This window comes from Vipera ursinii, assembly GCF_947247035.1.
Source record: "Vipera ursinii genome assembly, chromosome: 3".
Lineage (NCBI taxonomy): Eukaryota > Metazoa > Chordata > Lepidosauria > Squamata > Viperidae > Vipera > Vipera ursinii.
This window is the reverse complement of record NC_139516.1, coordinates 162,172,930-162,193,994: the sequence shown is the minus strand read 5'-3', so window position 1 is coordinate 162,193,994 and position 21,065 is coordinate 162,172,930. Positions and strand designations below refer to the sequence as shown.

The following is a 21,065-nucleotide window of genomic DNA, read 5'->3' as shown; positions in this document are numbered from 1 at the left end:
ATCTTGTGATAAATTTCTCAGACCATTAATTTATTTTGAGCTGATCTTATTAGGTTATTAAAGTACTTTGTGAGGAAGTAGTGGTAGTTTGTGCATACTTCCCAGACAAAAAAACATGAGAATGAACGTTCAGAATTTCATCATAATTTACCTTATGAGCTCTGCATGTGCCTTTACAGGCAAAAAAATGAATTTAATCAGAGTGTATTCCAGGAAAAAGCAGGAAGCCTACTTAATATAACCTTTATTTTAAAAATTCTGGGATTCGGTAATGAATATTCTTAAATATAAACTGAAAATAATGAGAAGAAATCGGCTTAACTTATTTAAAAACAGAACAGTATTACATTAACTGCACACTGAGGTCAAGATTGTTGAATTGGAAACAATTTTAATTATAATACCACAATGTATTGGGTTATTGGTAAGAACTTCTTACATGTTCTATATAATAATGAATTTAAGATTAATCTGTAGCTAGTTGAGGAGGTAGATAATGCTGCCTGTCATCCATGTAATTTTGAGCTGAGTGGTGAATCAGGTTCCATCCCATCCTATACAACTTCTGGATTCTTTGCTGTCTGGCATGGCACTGCTATTACCTAATTTCTTACCTTGCCCCACATATTTATATTTTTTTTAATGTTTACAGCTACAAAAGTAAACACTAATGCAGCTAAAGAAAATATTTAAAAATGCAGGAAAAAATTGAAAACTAGTAAAGAAAAAAGATATATAAAGAAAGCCTTTCCCTTTATCAAGATAAGTACAAACAATTTCAGTAACTCATCACCTGCTGTAATATTACAACAAAAGATGTTTTCTTATATATTGTCTATAAACAAATGTTAAAGCCTCATCATTTAGTCCTAATCAGTAAAAATCCACAGTTATCAGAAATAACAACATACTGTATATTTTACCTTTCATCAAATAAACCAGTGTTGTATTCTTTTCCTTTTAACATAAAAACATCACTTTCTTTTAAATACAAAAAAAATCTCTTCCTATTTTTTATCGTCTCATAAACAAATGTTTAAAACCTTGTCATTTAGTCCTAATTAAAAAAAAAATCAATGCTACCAGAAGCAATCACATATACATGTTAATCTTGATTAAATAAATCAATTTTATACAGGCAGTCCTTTAGTTTCGATACTACTTAGCAATGGTTCGAAGTTATGACCCCCCCCAAATATTTATGACCCAATCCTGAAGTTACGTATGTTGCAGCACCACATTAGTCATTTGCCCTTACAACCAACTGCAGAGAAACTGCAACATGCCTCCTACCTATTTCCACCCCATCCTGCCTCACTGGGTCCCCACAGGCACTGGGCCTGCTTTGCTAGCCCACCTGGTTCTACATGCTCCTTCCCAATCCATCTCTGATGGTTAACTTACCTTTTGAAGCTCTCCAGAGCTCAAAAGATATTGGGGTAGGAAAGGAGAACAGGCTGGGCCACATGACAGTAAAGCGGGGGGGGGGGTGTCTTTAGCTCAGACGCTGGTGAAGCTGTTTTTCTTTCGTCACTAGATGCTCGCCTTCCCTTCCCCCTACCATTAGTCTTACACTAGTGGAGTTCATGGTGGGGGAGGGAAGGTATCAGCCAACAGCAAACCTCTCCTTCCTACAGGCTTCTCACCTCTTTGCAAAAGCATTCAGCAAACAGCAGATCTCGCATTCCTACACATGCTTCTCCTCTTCGCAAAAGCTGTTTTTCTATCTTATTTTGTGTATCACTCTAGTACTTGTTCAAAAGAAATATACATTTAAACCTGTCAGGAAAGACAATCAGCCAAATGTTTCTTGGAATTTAATCATATTGTCATTTGATTCTAAAGTCTGAAGATTAAGTTTGATAGGGTTATGGTTTGTAAAATTAAAATATTTCTATTCATTTTATATAAAACTAAATCATAGGACTTTCAACTGTGGTTGGATGCACCTACATCATGGTTGTGATAAAACAATCACAGAAATCAGCAAAACTTTTGAATGCAACCAACAGGGTATCATTCTGCCAAAACTGAAATATTGATTCGGGTACATCATTTATAAATGAATGGGACATATTAAAATTTTTAAATATGTCCATAGAAGTAGGTCACTTGCATCAATAACAATTCTCTTAAAATTAAATAATTTAACTTCTGGCTAAAGCTGAAATTGATATTTATTTGAGTTAGCACCCTGTACGTTTTCTCAATCCAGAAGACTTAAATTTGCATCCTTTATATTCTAATATTCCCATTTTATGCAGCTCCTTCTGCTTCCATGAAACTACAGAATTTAGAAATATTCTTCTGGACAATGCCATTTGAAGGGCGAATTTGGCACTTTCTCGAAGCAGATTCTCTGAACTGCAAGCAGTTTATGATGTCCTACATATAACATTGCACATAAAATATGTGTGCTTGGGCCTGGGCTCTTCCCAGGACTCTTTAAATCGTTTCCAGCTCAGATGATTTACTTTAGAAAAACTTTGAAGCAGTCCTGGGATGTTATGTTCCAGATGGAAGTCAGCATAATCTGGTGGGAAATAAATTATTTCAGAATCCTCTCTAACATTTCATTCTCAGATAAGCGAGTTTTGCAGATCCTGATAGTACGCTTCAGTGTAAATAGAGGATAACATCTGCATTTATTAAGTATCAGTAGGATATATTTGAATTGGTGAATTGGTGAGATGATTGCATTCAATTCTCTCCACTATCTTGTTAATAATCATATTGTTGATGTTTTTTAATTGGGATTCTTTTTAACATTTGGATTTTATTATTATTTTTATTATAAGGCACCCAGAATTACTTTGTCATGAGATGGCCAGCTATATTAATGTGATTGATTGATTGATTGATTGATTGATAAATATTCTTAATGTTAGAACGTACAAGTTAACAGAGTATATTTATATAAAATGGCTGGAAAAAAGTAAGATCTGTTTTTAAGGTTGTAAGTGAAGAAAGATTAGATTAAGAAGTGTGATTTTCTCTGTTTCATATCAACCTTTCAAAAGAGTTTGCTCTCGTGCATTAATATTGTCTGTTTTATAACAATAGCTCTTTCTGTCTGTTATAGCATATCTTCTTTGATTTATTTCTAATATTCTCTGTATTCATCCTGGTGAATTTTTGAATATATTAACTATTTTAGTATAGGGAGACTGCCAAATGAATGCTAGGCCCTCCCACCATCCATGCATCAATGAAAAATGTTTCATTTCATAGAACAATTGCCAAAATCAGAGTAATTCTGGAGATGCTGGATGCGCACATAAAAATCAGAAAATGCCTGAGAATTTAGTAGGTGACATTGCAGCTTAAGTTGTAGTAATTCCAGTTCTATTAAGTATAACAATCTGTCCTGGCTTTCCTATAAGAGGCCACCAAAATTAATAATGGAGATTTCTATATTATCAGTTTTAAGTGGCATCCCACTTATTGAATTTGAAGTTTTGCTTACAATTATTATTTACTGTGCAAGGTGTAAAGTTTCTAAGCCAATTATAGGGGTGATAGGTAAAGAAAAACCAAATGCATTTTGACTTTTGCTGAAATAGGTTATTCTGTAGATAATTATTTTATTAATTCATTTAAATTGTACTCTGCCACAATTAAACAGTTATCAAAAGTTTTCATGTAAAAAGCTTGTCAACTTAACTTTTTGCTACTCTAAAACAGAATGCTGGAGAGAAGGATAAAATGTAATCCATTGTTTTTCCCTTTGGGTGCATATATACACAGAATATGTATGTGTATTTTATGTTTTGTAAAAAAAAAAAAAAGCACCCCTTGATTATATGCTCAATCAGTTATTCAGATGCCCTCTGTAGTGTATCATGTGTAGTGTATTAGAACACACAAACTGACATACCTGAAAGATTCAGTTGTAGTTTTAGGAATCAGTTTATTATTTCCTTACTGATTTTTCTTTTGACTTTAATAAAATATTTTGATACAAGTTGATCAAATTAATAATTTGTTCTAGAATTTTTCTTGAGAAAGGGAGATTTGGAATAGCTTCTTTATTCCATAATTCTAGTTATTCTAGCTCAGTTTTGCGCAATAACAATTTTATTTTCATCTATAAAAAATAGAAGATATCTGGCTCTTTAGCATTTTGTTTCAACTATGTTTACAAAGGTTTCACAATAAAGTTTAATATACTTACTAGAGTGTTGTAAATTAAGGGAAAGTTTGTAGGGAAAATTGTTGTTGATTAATTGAGTTGAAGCCTTTTCAATGAATGTGCTTATTTTGTTTATTATTGGTCTTATGCAAACATTGTACTCATAACCTAGTATATTTTTGTTTATATTAGAGCAAGGACAAGATTGCCTCCTACAGCAAAACTGCAAAAGTGGATAGGAGTGATATGGGAAAGGACATGAAAGAAAAATCTTCCATGAAACGTAAACTTCAGTTTAATGTTAGTCCATCCAGAAATGAAGATCGAAATTCAGATACAGGTAGAGCCCTTTTTGTTTTATTTTCTCTTTTCATCATGCTTATGATAATTTTGTTAACATTGGTTTGTCACAAAATATGAAAATAGTGAAATAAGAGTGAAATATCCCTTTTGTTAGCTATTAGTCCAGCAAAGTGATTCTCTTAAATTATAAGGGAAACTATTAAAATATTTCATTTTGTACAATTCATAGCAAATCTACCTGCTATGCATCTGTTTTACAGTCAGATTGATGCTTTCCAGCAGTATTTTGTGTGGGAATTCCTATTATGTGTTTAAATAAATTCATACCCATGCGTATCAATGATGAACACAATTGCTAATTGTAAGTGATGTGTGGGCAGAAAAAAAGAATCAAATTGATAAAGAAGAGGATCAGATATTTGTTGTAAATTAATGTATTGAAATGTAAACATGAGGACACAAATCACCTACATTTAAGCATCTTCAGATCCCATTCATTTAAAATATATAATTCAATGCATCTTTAAATCTCTCAGTTAAAGAGGCTTAAAATATTCATTTGGATAGATGAGGTACTCAGAATTGATGCGGATATGCACTCCATTGCTTAAATTACAAATTCCATTGTTTTAAAATATCTAATGACCATGCTGTTTATGATTTTGTATTTTATTTTCAGTGAACTGTAAGTTTAATTTTTAAGATGAGTTTGTGCTTGCCTGATCATTCAGCAATGTTAGTGTCTAAGGGAAAGTAGCAATATTTAAGTTCAGAATATATGTATGCAAAAGCACTTTTAAAGCATGCTTGATTCTTTGTTTACTTAATTAACATGTAAAACAAGTCAAGAGCCTTGGTGGAGCAGTGGGCTAATGCCTGCTTAAGTAACACCAGCTGCCTGCAATTAGTGCAGGTTCGCGTCCCACCAGGCTCAAGGTTGACTCAGCCTTCCATCCTTCCGAGGTAGGTAAAATGAGGACCCAGATTGTTGGGGGCAATTAAGCTGACTTTGTAATAATGCCGCTGGGGGGGGCGCGAAAGCCCTAATAAGCAGGCATATACATAGAATGAAGGCTACTGCTAAGCTTGTAAGCCGCCCTGAGTCTTCGGAGAAGGGCGGGATATAAATGGAATAAAATAAAATAAAATAGTACAGATGAACTGTTCCCAACCTTTTTGGCCCTGTGGACTGGCGGGGGGCAGGAGAGAAGATGGTTTCGTGTGCGCTTCCACTGTTTGCGCAAATGGAGATTCATGTACTCGTGCTTCTACTTGCCACCTGCCCAGCCCCATTCCCAAAAGGCTGCAGACTGAGTCCAGGCCATGGACTGGGGATTGGGGACCCCTGGTATAGATCAAAGGAAACACTCCTCTATGAGATTATAACTCATTACAAAATAATTTGGTTTACGTGGAGCTTCATTGAGATAGTTTCTTTCATTCTTGGTCCATTTCCTCTTCCCCCCCCCCGAATATTCTTATACTGCGTTATATTGCAACATTATATTGCATTCATATTGAAAGGTCTGTTTGATAATTGTTGCTTTTTGTATTGTTCTGGGTTAAATTTTGTTGGAAGATTGCTTCTACATTTCACATGTATAATACAGGGCTCTCACAGTATTTTCCTATTTCCCATGTTAGCATTACATGGACCTAATAAATATGTGAGGATTCATCCTGACTGAGATGATACTCAGCTTCCATTTCCTAATCCTGAAAGTAAGGATATTGAATTAACATGAAAGAAAGTTTAGTTCTTTGTGGGTTTGGTTTGTTTGGCATGGAGACAATAAAAGTAAAGATTATTTAGGCAGTTAAGAATTGATTTGATGATCTAGAGGTATAGATCATGTTGTTTAAGGATTTACATTTTCTTTGTGCAGGGGAATACTTCTAGGTTTTAAAAAATACTGCTAGTGATAGTGTCCAGGAATCTGTTTACCATTTGTGTTGTGCCCTTTCTGGGGGGATGGGTGTAGGTGAAATCATATTCTCTTGTTTTTGTTTTGTTTTTTCATGTCCTTCTACTTGTCTCTTCAACAAGGCTGTTTTTAAGGCACTCTATAAGTTTCAGTTGGTTCAGAATACATGTAGTCCTTGCTTAACAATCATTAGTTCAACAATTGTTCAAAATTAAGATGATGCTGAATGAAAGAACTTATGATCTGTGCCCAAAGTTGTTGCACTCCCACAGTCACATGATGAAAATTCAGGAGTTTAGCTGTCTACCTGCATTTACAACCAAAAGTGTGCTTCAACTATCCCTAGCTATTTATCTCTTCCCCAATCTCATTCACCTACCCAGCCCATCAGCACACATAAAATTGTCTTGGCCCAGGAGGCCTCAGTTGTTCCCCCGCCTATGAGGAGACCTCAGCCAGTTAAAGTGTCCCACTTACCTTTGAAGTTTTCTGCAGCTGCTATCAGGTGTGCCCAGCCACTGATAGGCACAACCTTCCTACTGAGGCCACCTCACACCATTCTGCAAATGGGTGCCATTGTTGCAATCTTTCAAAAGCTTACTTCTACAAATTGCACAATATGGAGAAAGAGGTTTTCGAGGCACTGCAAGAACAGGGTCGTGGTAATGGTGGTGGTGGTGATGATGATGATGTGCCATGAAGTTGGTGTTGATTCTTAACAACCATATAGCTAAATTTTCTCCAGAATGACTTGACTAATTGAGTTCAGCCACCTTGTTCCTGGTCATCCTCTTTTTTCCTTTTCTTCCATCTTGAAGGAAATGCTTAGAACCGATAGGTCAGGTATCAACGTATATTTCCTATTATGCTTCCAAAAATGTAATAATAAGATTAGACAGGTTTTGTGTAGTTTCTTGTTCCTAATTACTATAGTTTTCTGAAACATAGGAACCTATTTTTGCTTTCAAAAAACACTGAAAAGTATCTTTCACATGTATTATGCCCCATCAGGTGTCCTTCAAAAAACTAGGTGATTCAATCTATTAATGGAGAAAATTTTACAAACTGCTATTTTATAGACTTCAGATGTAATAGTCAAAACCTCTGTGTGACTATGCCCTAACATAATAGCTGAAGTTGAAGTTGTCCCTTCAATATACTGACTGCAGCTGAAGTTGTCCAGAACAGAAACTTAAATTTATGTTATATTAAAGAACTACCATAAATCTTCATGAATGCTATAATTTGTGCTATTTGCATAATGATGTCCTTATACAAATTATTATAATTTGATATTTATACTCCCATTTTTATGTATAGCTGAATATTGCGAACAAATCTAGCACCTCATATTTTCCCAACAACAACCCTGTGAAGTTGATTGGGCTGAAAGAAAGTGACTGAATCATGCAGCCAATTTTCATGCCTAAAGGAGGCCAAGAGCATACCATCTCTTGTTTCTGGCTCAGCACTTTAACCATTACACCAAACTAGTTATCTTAATGACCTACATTGTAACAAATAATGTATTTTTAGTTTTAATGGAAATTCAAAAGTACACATAGTCCTCAGCTTATGACCACAACTGAAACCAGAATTTTCTTTGCCAAGCAAGTTGATTGTTAAATGAGTCACACTCCATTTTATGATTCCTCTTGCCACAGTTATCAAGCAAATTATTACAGTTGTTAAATGAATCATTCTGTTGTGAAGTGAATCTGGCTTCCCACATTGGCTTTGCTTGTCAAAAACTGGCTCAGAAGGTTGCAGATAACAATCACATGATCCCAGGATACTGCAAGCATTGAAATACATGACAATTGCCAATCATTTAAATTTTGATCACATGACAGTAGGGATGCTGCAACATTCGTAAGTGCAAGGACTAGTTGAGAGTCACTTTTTTCAGTTCGATTGGACTCAAAACAAATGATTGTAAGTTGAAGTTTATTTATAGCTCAACTCTCCAGCTTCTTAATGATCTGTTAAGATTTTGAAATGGATGTATCTATGTATTCTTTAATCTGAGATTTTCCTCTGTTGTTTAATAGTGTGAGTTCAGTTATGAGAGAAATAAATTAATATTTAACTAGTAAGAATAAACTCTATTTAAAACCAAAAGTAATTTTGAGATGTAATTAAGATTCTCATAGTCATGAATTAAGTTTTTAATAATGTTGGATGCAATTTAAAAAGCACATACATGCATGAATTTTTTTCTCTCAGAAATTTATAATTATTAAGGTTTGTTGCTGCTGATAACGTGCAATATATTCTGACTATTTTAAAACTTCAACTATGTCATAGAACCTCTTTACAGTTCCAAGAAAATCAAAGCAGTAAATGTGAATTTCTCTGTATTACATTTTGAAACAATATTGGTTATAAATTACATTAAGATATGCTTGTTGGCCCTTTGTGCAGGTTATTATTTTACATGTTTTTACTCATTTTAAGATGATTGAAGGCATAATGCAGTGTTCCCATTTAGAGGAGAACCAGAACAACATATTTAGCTTCATATTCTTATTTAGTATCAAATTTTTATTATGCAATATTAATATTTACTCATGGGTTTGCAGAACTTTAATAGATGAATTAATGTAACTTTCCTTTCTTTGAATCTCGATTTAGGCTTAGTTTTCATAAATTATAATTTTCATTTTAGATTTAATAAAATGATATTTTATGAAAACTATAAAGCATATTTTCAAATATGATTAAGCAATTATGTTATAGTGGTTGAAGTGTTGGATTAGAGCCATTGAAATCCAGGTGCAAGTCAGCCTTCAGGTGTGAAAATTCCCTAGAACAATTTAGACCGGTCACGATCATTCAGTCTATTTCATATGGATGTTATGGAGAAAAATATGCATGAGAGAATGATGTATATTCCACCTTTTGCCCTTGATAAAGTAAAGGAAAAATCTAACAAATTGCATTTTGTTATAAAACTATATCAGTCCTCTCTAATGATGCTATTTCATATTGGTGGTTCTTTAGGGCTTTTCTCCAGTTCAGTACATTCAGTTTTTAGAAATGAAAGTAAATATCAGCTATACATACCTTTGTATATTTAGAACTTTATGTGATCTCTTGAAGGAAAAATTTTCACCTGAATATTCTTGTAGAAGTGTGATTTAGCTAAATCTGTGCATGTTGAAAAAAAAACCTTTTCTTTCACCTCATCCTCCATTCTCCCTAATTGGCAAAATATAGTGAATATGCATAGAATCACTGAAAAGCAGTAAAGTCTTTTAGAATAAAGTAGAAGCAGCTAGTTACTGAGCCAATCAACACCTGAAAAAGATGCATCAATTTATAAATCAGAGAAAGCTGGTACTAGTTAGATTATAATAACTTTCATGTATAACAGCATTAAAGTGGAGCACTAAAAGGAAATTACATCATTACTGTTTCCTTGAATTATTATTCAGTATTTCAGTATGACATTATATTTATTTGATGTCACCAGTATGTTTAATACAAGTAGGAATTATTCTAAAGTTTGTTAGGGATTTTTAAACGACACTGTAATTGGTGGTAGATAGATGCTACAAAATAACCGAAATATCATGTGTAGTGTATCTATCTTGTATGCCACACTTCCTTCCTCTTGCTCTTCTCCATCCCTTTCTCCCATGTCTTCTTCATTCTATAGATTCAGATCCAGAACATACAAATGAAAACTGGGGGGAGAGATTAATACCTTCTTACAGGACATATTCAGGTAAATAGATTACCAGGTGTAATTACTATAGTTGCTTTTTAAAAATTGTTAATGTCATCACAGTACTTGTTTATTTTCTGTACTAGTGGACAGCCTGCAAATAACTTATTAATATAAATGTAATATTACTTTTTCATTGGAAAATTAAAAATGCAAATTAAACTTCTATTATAGTATTTTTCCATTTCAGTGAACAACTTTGGAGGAATATGGCTGATGTAACCACTAATTTATTAGCAAAAGCAGTTTTGATTCCATATGCAGTTGCATCATTTATATGTTAAATAGTAAGAGTAATTAATATCTAGAACAATGTATTGATGGGAGTGAAGCAGGAAATCTTATTTTCACATCTAAAACTTTACATGTTAGGCTAACTCTGCCCACAGCCAGGAGTTCAGTCCTGATGGCCCAAGGTTGATTCAGCTTTCCATCCTTCTGAGGTTGATAAAATGAGGACACAGATTGTTGGGAGCAATAGACATTGTAAATCACTTAGAGTGCTGTATATACTGTATGAAGCAGTATATAAGTGTTTCTGTTATATCGACTCAAGCAAAAAGGGATGGGAACAATATTAATTTAGCAAATATTTTTTCTTTAACTTTTTTTCTCATTATATGCATTGATTTGGCTGAGTATTTGTCACACTAACTCCAGAAGAGGTCTAGTTCTAGCACCTAAGGAATGAGGGGTGGGGTGCAGGGGATTTGATGGATTGAGATTAATTGCCCATAGTATACCTTCTTACTGCAACCAGTAGATTTTTGTAGGACAGAAGTAGAGCACTAGGATGGAAAAAGTCACCATGCAATGAAACTCTTCCATTGGCAAAAGAAACTTCTGAGAACTAGGATTCTGAGCTGCATTTAAATATTTGGATTGGTCTGTAAAATAATTGTAAAAGTGTTCTTAATGCTTCTGTTGCTACATATGTTTTCTGCAAAAGTAATATAAACAATGTATTTGTACTAGGGGTATATATTTCTTAGAAAATAGTTTACAAATTATAACTCATGCTAGGCAAGCTTGACCTCCCTGTTTTATTAGATTTATAAAAGCAACATGTGCGTGACATTCAGGCTAATAAACTTGACAGGTCTACTTTTTACCCATAGCTGATGCCAAACTAATATAGTGACAATATTAAAGATGTAAATTATTCTGGCTGGATATTCAATATATAATTTATTTTCAGAAAAAAATAAAATGGAAATGGAAATTCTTTTACTAAATCTAATTTGAAAGGCAATATATAGAAAAAAAATTCTATCCATAGCAAAAACATTTTTCAGGTTGTACATACTTTTGATAACAATACAAAAAGCTCAATAATTAACAGTAAGTTTGTGTTATGTTTTAAAAACTAAAAAAATCAATTTTTATTGAGGAATTTCATTTGGCCTATAGTATGTAATAACAAATGTATCACTAAGTTTTTTCCTATTATATTTTGCTACAAAACTGCAGACAAAATATCTTTTTATTTTTGTGTCTTTTCTGTGTGTTCAGTGAATGGAGGAAGAGATTTCAAGATTTCTTAGATATAATCATTGAGGTTTGAAGGAAAATGTATAGCCCAGCAAAAAAATGAGACTATAAGAAGAATTGCTGATTAAAATAGGGGCAAAAAACGTTGAGAAGTTACTGATTGGTGCATATTAAGCCCCACCTCATTTCACCTTTAGAGTAAACATGTTTTCCCATCAATTCTCTCCTGATTCCATGTACATTCAGTTGATATACCCAATCCCAAAAAATGAAAATTATTTATTATGAAGGTATATCAAGATTGGAACTCAGCTTGCTGTCCTATACATCAGAATAAATCAGAATAAATCCTGTTGATAAATTTGCAAACAGTTATGTATGTAAGTGAATCATAATGCTCTTTAATGTGTGGTCATATTACTAACAATACATTTTTCTTCATGTTATAACGTTGCTTCCAAAAAAAATACCATAAATATAGAAAATATCAGTATGCTTACTTATTTATGAAATGTATTACAAATTATAATAATTATGGCAAAAGTACAGTTAATGACAGTGAAATTCAATTATAAAAATAATTACTTTTATTTATGAATTTCCTGTGAAAATTATATTTATTTAGGATGAGAATATGGAAATTAGTATCCTATATTTCTGAAGATATTTATTTTGTATCACATTATATAAGTCATATGATCAAGCGAAATCCAATTGTTAAATGATCCAACACATCAAGTACAATATTTATAGAGTATGGTATTATGTGTACAATGTTATAGAAAGGGAATGCTGAAGTCTTATTTTTCCATATTCCATCTTCCCTACTTATTTTCCTCCCAGGAGTTTTTGCCAATACAGGGAAATATTATTTCAAGTCATGATGTTCCATCATAAAAAAGTGAAATAGTTAAAAAAAAATATCCTTTTTCACTCTCATGATAGTCTGTTTCTTCCTCAGTATTGAGTCTTCTACCAGAGGCTTCAGAGTTTGAGGATTCTGTGCAGTATCTTAGCTGTTCCTAGAACTGGACTCTTCTGGACAAATTGCTCTGATGTTGTTCTTGGGTTATGCTTGGCACCATTCTCCCAGCTAAGGAGTCACAGCCTAAGTACTCCTACCACCACTGTGAGCACTTTGGCCTTTGGTTCCTACATCCTTGCTATTTCCTTCTTCGGGTCCTGGTACTTCTGCTCCTCATCCTTCTTTCTGATGGTGCTGTCACTTGGCACAATGACATCTATCATCATTGCTGTCTTCTGGTCCTTGTCTATAACCACAATGTCTGGTTATTTAGCCAGTACCTGTCTGTTCATCTGGATCTGGAAGTCCCACAGGATCGTAGCTCTGTTATTCTCCATGACCTTCAGTGGAATCTCCCATGGAGACTTAGGAGGATCTGGGCCATACACTGTGCAGATGTATACAATGCCAACTACTTGGTTTTGTCATTCAGTGTATGCTGTTCCTGCCTGCCTTTTATAGCCTACTGTTATGTGTTGGACTGTCTTTGAGACCTTTCTGCATAGTCTACACCTCAAGTCTTGTCTGGTGTGGTGGACTCCTAACTTCTATGGATTTGGTGCTTAGTACTGTTTGTGTGTGCTGTGATTAGTGCCTCGGTATTATCTTTTGGTCCAGCCCTCTCCAGACACTGGTAGGATTTTCTAATGTCTGCCATCTCAACAATCCATCTATGGTTCATCCCATGCAGGGTCTTGTCTTGCCATGGCACTTCCTTTCTTTGATTTTTCTCTCATGTCTGCTGCTGCCTCTCAGCAGCTCATCTTTGGATGCCATCTTACTGAAGTATTCCTGGATATTCTGGGTTTCATCCAAGACATTTGCTTTGACACTCAGTAGACCTCGCCTGCTCTCTTTCTGGCTGGGGTACAGTCTCTGGGATGACTTTGGATGGAAACCCTTGTACATTGTGAGGAGTTTCCAGATTTTCACACCAGCATCCTCCACATCCTCCTTTGGCCAGTTCACTATGCCAGCATGGTAATCGATGACTGACAAAGCATACGTGTTGATAGCGTGGATCTTGTTCTTCCCATTGAGCTGGTTCTTCAAGACCCGCTTTTGGTGGTATTTAGATACTGTTTTCTTCCTAGCCTCCTCATTGTGATTCTCCCTTGGGTCAGGCCCAGCCCCAAAAATTTATCTCACCCTAATGGATATCCCTGGGATATTCTAGTGAGTCATTATTGTAATTCTCTTCCTCTATCTCCCTCCAGCTCAAGATTAAGCGTTGTCTCTTGTCTCACCTACCCTTCCTGGAAATGTGCTCCACCTTTCCTGAAAAACTGCCATTTCACTGTAATTCATCACACCACCTGCCCCTTCATAAGCACAATCCATACGGTTGGATACCAAGGTACTTGTAGTTGGTCTGTATTTCTGCTATGTGACTTGCTGGCATTTTCATTCCATCAGTATTAACTACCTTTCCTTTCTTTACTATCTTTCAGCCACATTTTTCCAATCCAGTTGACATCCCAGTGTCCTCTCTGTAGATCCATGTCAGTTAGATCAATGAGTCGGTGTCTCAGTCACACTTAGCATACAGCTTGATGCCATTCATGTAGAGGATGTGGCTAATGGTGGTTCCATTCTTGAATTTGTATCCATATCCAGTCTGTGTGATTATCTGACTGAGTGGTTGAAGCCTGTGCAAAACAGCAGCAGGGAAAGTGCATTATCTTGGTATATGCTGCAATTGATGATCACGTGTGAGCTGTCTTGAGTTGACTACCAGTGTAGTTTTCCACAGTCCCATTAAGTTCTTGAGGAAGGTCCTTAGTGTTTTGTTGTCCTTGTATATCTCCAGTCATTCACAGATCCATGGGTGTAGCATTGAATTTCCTGTAATCAATCCAGGCTGTGTTCACATTGATCTTCCTACTTAGATCTTGAGACTTGTGTGACTGATCTATGACCATGTGGTGTCTTGAGTATCTGGTGGTGTTCCCAATGCCCTTCTGAGCTGTGCTTATGTACTGACCCATATGGTCCTGTACCATATGGCTTGATAAGACTTCCCATATTGTGGGAAGTCAGGTTATTGGTTGGTAGTTTGATGGATCTGTTTCCTTGTGGGGGTCTTTCATTATCAGGACTGTCCTTCCTTGTATTAGCCGGCCTGGGTAGGAACCTGCTACTAGCAGTTGGTTCATCTGTGCTGCTAAGCATTCATGTACTGCTGAATTTTTTGTTTAGCCCAGGGGTAGGCAACGTCGGCTCTTTTATGATTCGTGGACTTCAATTCCCAGAATTCCTGAGCCAGCTGTGCTGGCTCAGGAATTCTGGGAGTTGAAGTCCATGAGTCAAAAGAGCTGACATTGCCTACCCCTGGTTTAGCCAATAGGTGTGGTTATTTGTTGGATGTCTGTTACCATGATGGTGACTGATTCCTTTTCTGGGAAATTAATTTTGTCTGCTCTTGGATCCTGCCGCCACTTTGCATTGATGTTATGTGTCTGCTGTTTCTCTTATAGCTTCTTCCAATACTCTTCAGTTTCTGCTGTTGATAGATCTGCTGTTACTGTGTTGTTGCACCACAGTTTTGAATACACTTTCGATGGTACTTTACAGAGCAGGACATTTATCTTCTTGGTCGCTGCTTTTCTAGTGTATCTCCTTATCTGGCAGCCAGTACTTTTGTTTACCTTGTATTTTTGTATTTGTATTTACCTTGTATTTTTTCATTGATCAAATCTTAACTTTAATATTCACATCTTTCTGTAATTCCACCAGCTGACTAATCTCTAAGTTGTCTTGATCTTAGCCATTAACCTCATTTTCTGGGGGTGTGGGGGTGTACTGTTCTTGATCATGTAGCCAAGCATCTCCAGCATTACAGCAGCTGTAGCATATATCAGTTCATTGGTTTGAGTTATAGTGGTCATAGGAATTGTAGTGAAGGCTTTATTAGCCTCTTTTAGCATACTGCTGGATGGTACTTCTGCACTGAGCCTTGGTGACTGGTCTTGAAGGTTGACTGCAGCTACTTTAGCCATGAAAAGACTGGACAACCATTTGTCTAGTATAGGGTTTCCTGCCAGAGCAGGGGGTTGGATTAGAAGACCTCCAAGGTACCTTCCAACTCTATTATTATTGTTGTTATTATTATTATTGTTACTGTTACTATTATTATTATATGCCTCACATTAGTTGCTTTGCTCTGTAAAGGAGGAGGTGAACGTGATGTTCCAACTTCAGTTGTTGGCTGCATATTTAATTGTACTTCCAGGTCTTCTTGTGTATGTGTACTTGATCTTTCTCAAGTTGTGAGAGTAGCTTCTCTTTACAATGTTGAAGAATCAGGTAATTTAGCTGTTTTTCACTTAGTGTGGATGTAGGTCTTTTGTCCATCTGTAGCTCCCTCATACTCTTCATATATCCCCTCATTAAATTTACTGTTGTAATTAGCATTCATCAATTCAAGGTTCTCTTACCTAATCCATTTAGGGTTTGTTCCAGTAGTCCACATTGTCAGATTGTCCTGGTTCCCCAACAGCTGACACAGAACCTGTTGACCCAGGTGAGATGGGTGCTGGCATTACTTTCCTAGTTTGTGTCGCTCTCATATTTGAGGGAGGCAGATGAAGTGTTAAGGGGTCTTGCTCAAGGACACGTATTGGTATGTTTAGGTATCTGCTGAGATTCGAATCCTGGCTTCCCATGTCAAAGGCAGTGCTCTAACCACTATATTATCCATCTGCACACACAGACACACCCTCACAATATAATATACTGTAATATATATGTGTATATGTGTGTTATAAATGATGAGGAAGCAGTTCAGTACCAGTTTTCCAGCTATACATCCATTTTCCGGAGTTTATGCTAATAAAATACAGTGCTTTTACCACTTCCACTTTATAAGCCTTGTATGCATAGTTTAGCTTAGATGTATTGACTAAATCAGTGTCCTAGAGTAAAAAGTGTTGCTTTTCATGTATTTGAATCTAACTCTCCAAAATTTATGACCAGTGCTTTTTGTACATCTCATTTACTCAGGACTCAGACAGAGGGAATATTTAATGTTCTTGGATTTTCATCAACATAAAGAAATCATGTAACAGGTTTAGGGAATTATTTTCCCAGTTTGAATATGTTTGTTTTATTTAGAATCTGTTATAATTGGGAATATTTTGCTGCTCTTATGAGTTTACTGGTATTTCCAGAGAAAGAAGTCCCAGAAAAGAAGAAAATGAAAAAGGAAGCTGGAAATAAAAAAACAGCACCTGTTAGCATTCTTTTTGGTTACCCCTTATCAGAACGTAAACAGATGGCCCTTCTTATGCAGATGACTGCAAGAGACAACAGCCCAGGTAATAGCAGAACTCTTTCCATTGGTAAAAGGTGCTAGTCGTTTCCAACTCTAGGGGCCGGTGCTCATCTCCGTTTCAAAGCTGAAGAGCCAGCGCTTGTCTGAGGACGTCTCCGTGATCATGTGGCCGGCATGACTAAACGCCAAAGGCGCATGGAACGCTATTACATTCCCACCAGAGTGGTCCCTATTTTTCTACTTGCATTTTTACGTGCTTTCGAACTGCTAGGTTGGCAGAAGCTGGGACGAGTAACAGGCACTCACTCTGTTACGCGGCACTCGGGATTTGACCCGCCAAACTGCCGACCTTCTGATCGACAAGCTCAGCGTCCTAACCCACTGAGCCACTGCATCCCTTTCCATTTGTATATAACTCTCTAATCAAAGGCATGTAGAGGGTAAGGTAACATAGCAGGACATTTTGATTTTAATTGGAGCTGTACTGCAATTTACTCCTGATTTTGGATGAATGGGATAATAAGTCAACTTTATTTTAAAAATTGAATTCCTTCGTTTGTAATCTGACAATTAATGTAAATTGATTAATCCTGAGGCACCCTTCATGACAAAAAGCTTTACTAAGTACTGGGACATGTATTCTGAATACACATGCATGGGATTGACTTGTGGATTAACCATCTCTAGTAGTTGAAGAGTAAAGTATTCAAGTCATGGCTTCATATATTTAATTTGGCAATTAAATTATTTTTATTTTTTATTTGGCAATACTATTTTGCAGATTTATTTCCCCTCCAAGTCAGGCTAGGTTAAATATAGTAATCTTGAAAAAAATGGAGCTTTATTTAAAACTAACACTTAAAAATTTAATCCATCGGGTATTAATAAAAATGCAGTTTATTCTGATCAGTCTGTTTACAAATGGTAGATTCTTAATCGTTACACTAAACTGGGGGGGGGGCAGAGAGAGAGAATGTATAGAAAGAATGAGGAGTACAGTATGTGTTTACATATCTGAAGAATGAATTTGTTAACTTTCATTTTTGCAGTTTTTTTTACTGATTACATAGTTTGTTTTTGTTTTTGTAGATCCTAATTTAAATCACCCTTTGCAAACAGTGACAACACAAAAGAAAACTCCAAGCTCCTCATCACGCCAAAAAGATAAAGTTAACAAAAGAAATGAACGAGGGGAAACCCCCTTACATACAGCTGCCATTAGAGGTGATGTTAAACAAGTTAAAGAATTAATTAGTCTTGGTGCAAATGTGAACGTGAAAGATTTTGCAGGTAAGTTTGATGAGTAGTCAGTTTTAAGACTATCTGTATTTTACAGTTAGTAAAATTATTGATCCCTTATCGAATATGAAACTGAATTCCAGATTTACTGTAAGATTCTTTACAATACAGGTTTCTAAAAAACAGTGACTTTGAATATTTAGAATTTCTCAAAAGCAGGGAATTGGGTAATAGTCATCTTCCCACCTCTCACTTGAGTTCTACAGTCTAGATATAACTGGTTATAGAGTTTCACCTGGCAACTGAAAAATACCCTCTTTTCAAATAGAATCTAGATGGGGCAGAATTTTTATCCAGATCCACTAGGTATTAATAGTTTGGGAGTGTGTGACATTAGTACAATCCCAAAAGTGGAGTAACAATGGAAAACATATTTTGTTTTTAATAAATGCAGTGAAATAGGTACAGGTAGTCCTTGAGTTATGACAGCAGTTAGGAATGGAATTTCCTTTGCCATTCATAAAGGTAACATCACATCACTTAGGGACAACAAGTCCTGCATCCCTATTGCTATTGTCAAGCAAGGAGTGTGGTCATTAAGCAAACACCTCCTTGCAACTATAAGCTTTCAACACCCACCTGGGGAATCCAGCAGGAAGTTGCAATCCCGAAGGACTTGCAAGCAGGCTGGGAGGCAGAAAAATGGCAGGTATGTGAGGATGGAGGAGGGTGCCTGGGTTGTCGGAGAAGCGTGATGCAAGGTTTGTGGAGTGTACACGGGTAGGGGAGACTTACCTGAACAATTTGTGACTTTCCCTGCCAGTTTCCCCACTGACTTTGCTTGTGGGAAGCTGGCAGGGAAGGTCACAAATTGCAATCACTACGGGATCCTGCAACTGTTGTAAGTCCGAGCTGGTTGCCAAGTGTCCAGATTACAAACATTACTGCAGGAGTGCTGGGACATTTTAGGTTGTAACTTTAATCATCATTCAATGAGTGGTTGTTAATTGAGGACTACCTATACTAGGCATATAAGAGCACTACATCAAATTATGCAAAATTAATAATTACCCAAATTAGTAATTATTAATCTGTAAACAAACAAACACATAGAAAATGGAAGCAAAAATAAAGCTGCCTGAGTAAAGCAGCACTACAAAGAAAACACCACTGACATTTCTGCCTACATTTTCTGCACTATGTTTACTGTTTTTGATCCAGTTCTCTAGGGTTTTTGAGCATAAGGTCTGAATTCAGGCCAAAATTTGTTTGTATATTACATATTTTTGGACAAGAATTTCAGAAGACATACCTCGTGTTGCTGTTTAGAATAACTGAACATTTTCAAAGAATATTCTTTTGAGACTTAAGTTTCAAAACTTAATTATTAATTATTTTGCATAGAACATCTGGTTCTATCATATTTAGGAACTGCAACCATCCTTGATTCTATCTAATTGCTTTTCATTAGAAAATGATAGTTCCTTTTTAAAACTGGAATTGACAGAATTACCATCTAAACTTCAGGCCCCATAGCTGAAACTAATAAAATAAGACACATCAAAATTAAATAAAAATATAATATTTTCAGTACAATTGTGATCATGCCTAGTTGTAGTTGGATTGGATTTTTTGGGTGGTAGAAACACAGTAATATATAATAAATTCATAATGAAGAGGAATGTGTGCCTCATCTAATTAATAATTTGTGGGGGAGAAATGAGAGAATAAAAATAATTAGGAACTTCATGCAACTTAGAAAATACTTTGAGCATTTTCAGCATTGTTCTATAAAGCAATAGGCATGTATTCTGGAAGTCTTTTCTAAAATACATAATTTAAAAATCAATTGCTTTTTTCCCAAGAACAGTTAAATATAAAGAATTTTACTCTGTGGTATCTTTATTTTCCAGCAAGTTGCATTTGGAAAAACACAATATATTAAATCTGATAAACTGTATTATGTGCAATGTATAAAACAAAACAATATTTTGGCTTTAAAATTACTTGTAGCTTACTTATAAAAATATATTTGTACTATCTGCATTTTGAAAATTTGGTAAAGGCAAAACATTAAAACTAAAATTATGTTCTGCCTTTTGTTATAGGTTGGACCCCACTCCATGAAGCTTGTAATGCTGGTTATTATGATGTTGCTAAGGTTTTGATAGCAGCAGGGGCAGATGTAAATACTCAAGGCTTAGATGATGATACACCACTCCACGATTCTGCAAGCAGTGGACATAGAAAGGTAGGTATCAATCATGGAAAAATTAAATACGTAATATGTGTTTATTTTTTAATAAAGCTGACTAAACAGAATAAAACAAAGAAATCCTATTTTATCAGTTAGACCCTTGGATATGAATAATTTGTAATCAGCATCATGGCAAAGACAATGGCAATTATTTTACTGTGCATTTCAAGGTATCTATTCATAGAGATTCAAAGCATATGCAATCACAACCATAATATATAAGGCAATAAAGGAGAATTACACAATATAGCTCAACAATATTATCTGTGAAAATATATAATAATAAAGCCACTGGAGAAAGAAGCCTGCAAAGGAAACAGAATCTTCATAGGTGTTCTCAGCCATCTAGGTCATAGGTGTCTCAAAGGTGCTTTTAAAAAAACAATTTTCTCATTTTTCTTTAAGACATTTCACTTCTCATCCAAGAAGCTTCTTCAATTCTGAAGAACCAAAGAAGTTTCTTGAATGACAAGTGAAATGCTTTAAAGAAAAATCAGAAAGTCCAGTTACCTTTAAAAAAAAAGAACCTTTGGGACACCCTTGACTTAGATGACTGAGAATCCCCATAGACAATCTTCCTAGGTCAATGTTTCAAGAACCTTTATAGGGGAAAAGTTCTTTTATTAAGTTGTGAAGGGAAAGCATAAGACCCAGACAGTTCGGTATGCAATGTCTGGTATCTCAGTTTATA

The 21,065-nt window shown here is 35.4% G+C and overlaps 1 protein-coding gene across 3 annotated transcripts in view; it reads left to right on the top strand.

Moving 5' to 3' along the window:
• The window catches only part of ANKRD12 (ankyrin repeat domain 12), a 72,260-nt gene that overhangs the window by 33,455 nt on the left and 17,740 nt on the right, over window positions 1-21,065 (top strand). The window contains exons 3-7 of one of the 3 annotated variants that reach the window (XM_083359528.1): window positions 4,325-4,472; window positions 10,022-10,090; window positions 16,775-16,921; window positions 17,968-18,168; window positions 20,226-20,368. In XM_083359528.1, the coding sequence (XP_083215654.1) occupies window positions 4,325-4,472; window positions 10,022-10,090; window positions 16,775-16,921; window positions 17,968-18,168; window positions 20,226-20,368 (708 nt within the window). The remainder of the gene's footprint in view (window positions 1-4,324; window positions 4,473-10,021; window positions 10,091-16,774; window positions 16,922-17,967; window positions 18,169-20,225; window positions 20,369-21,065) is intronic. The other 2 variants (XM_083359530.1, XM_083359529.1) reach the window with 2 other exon arrangements.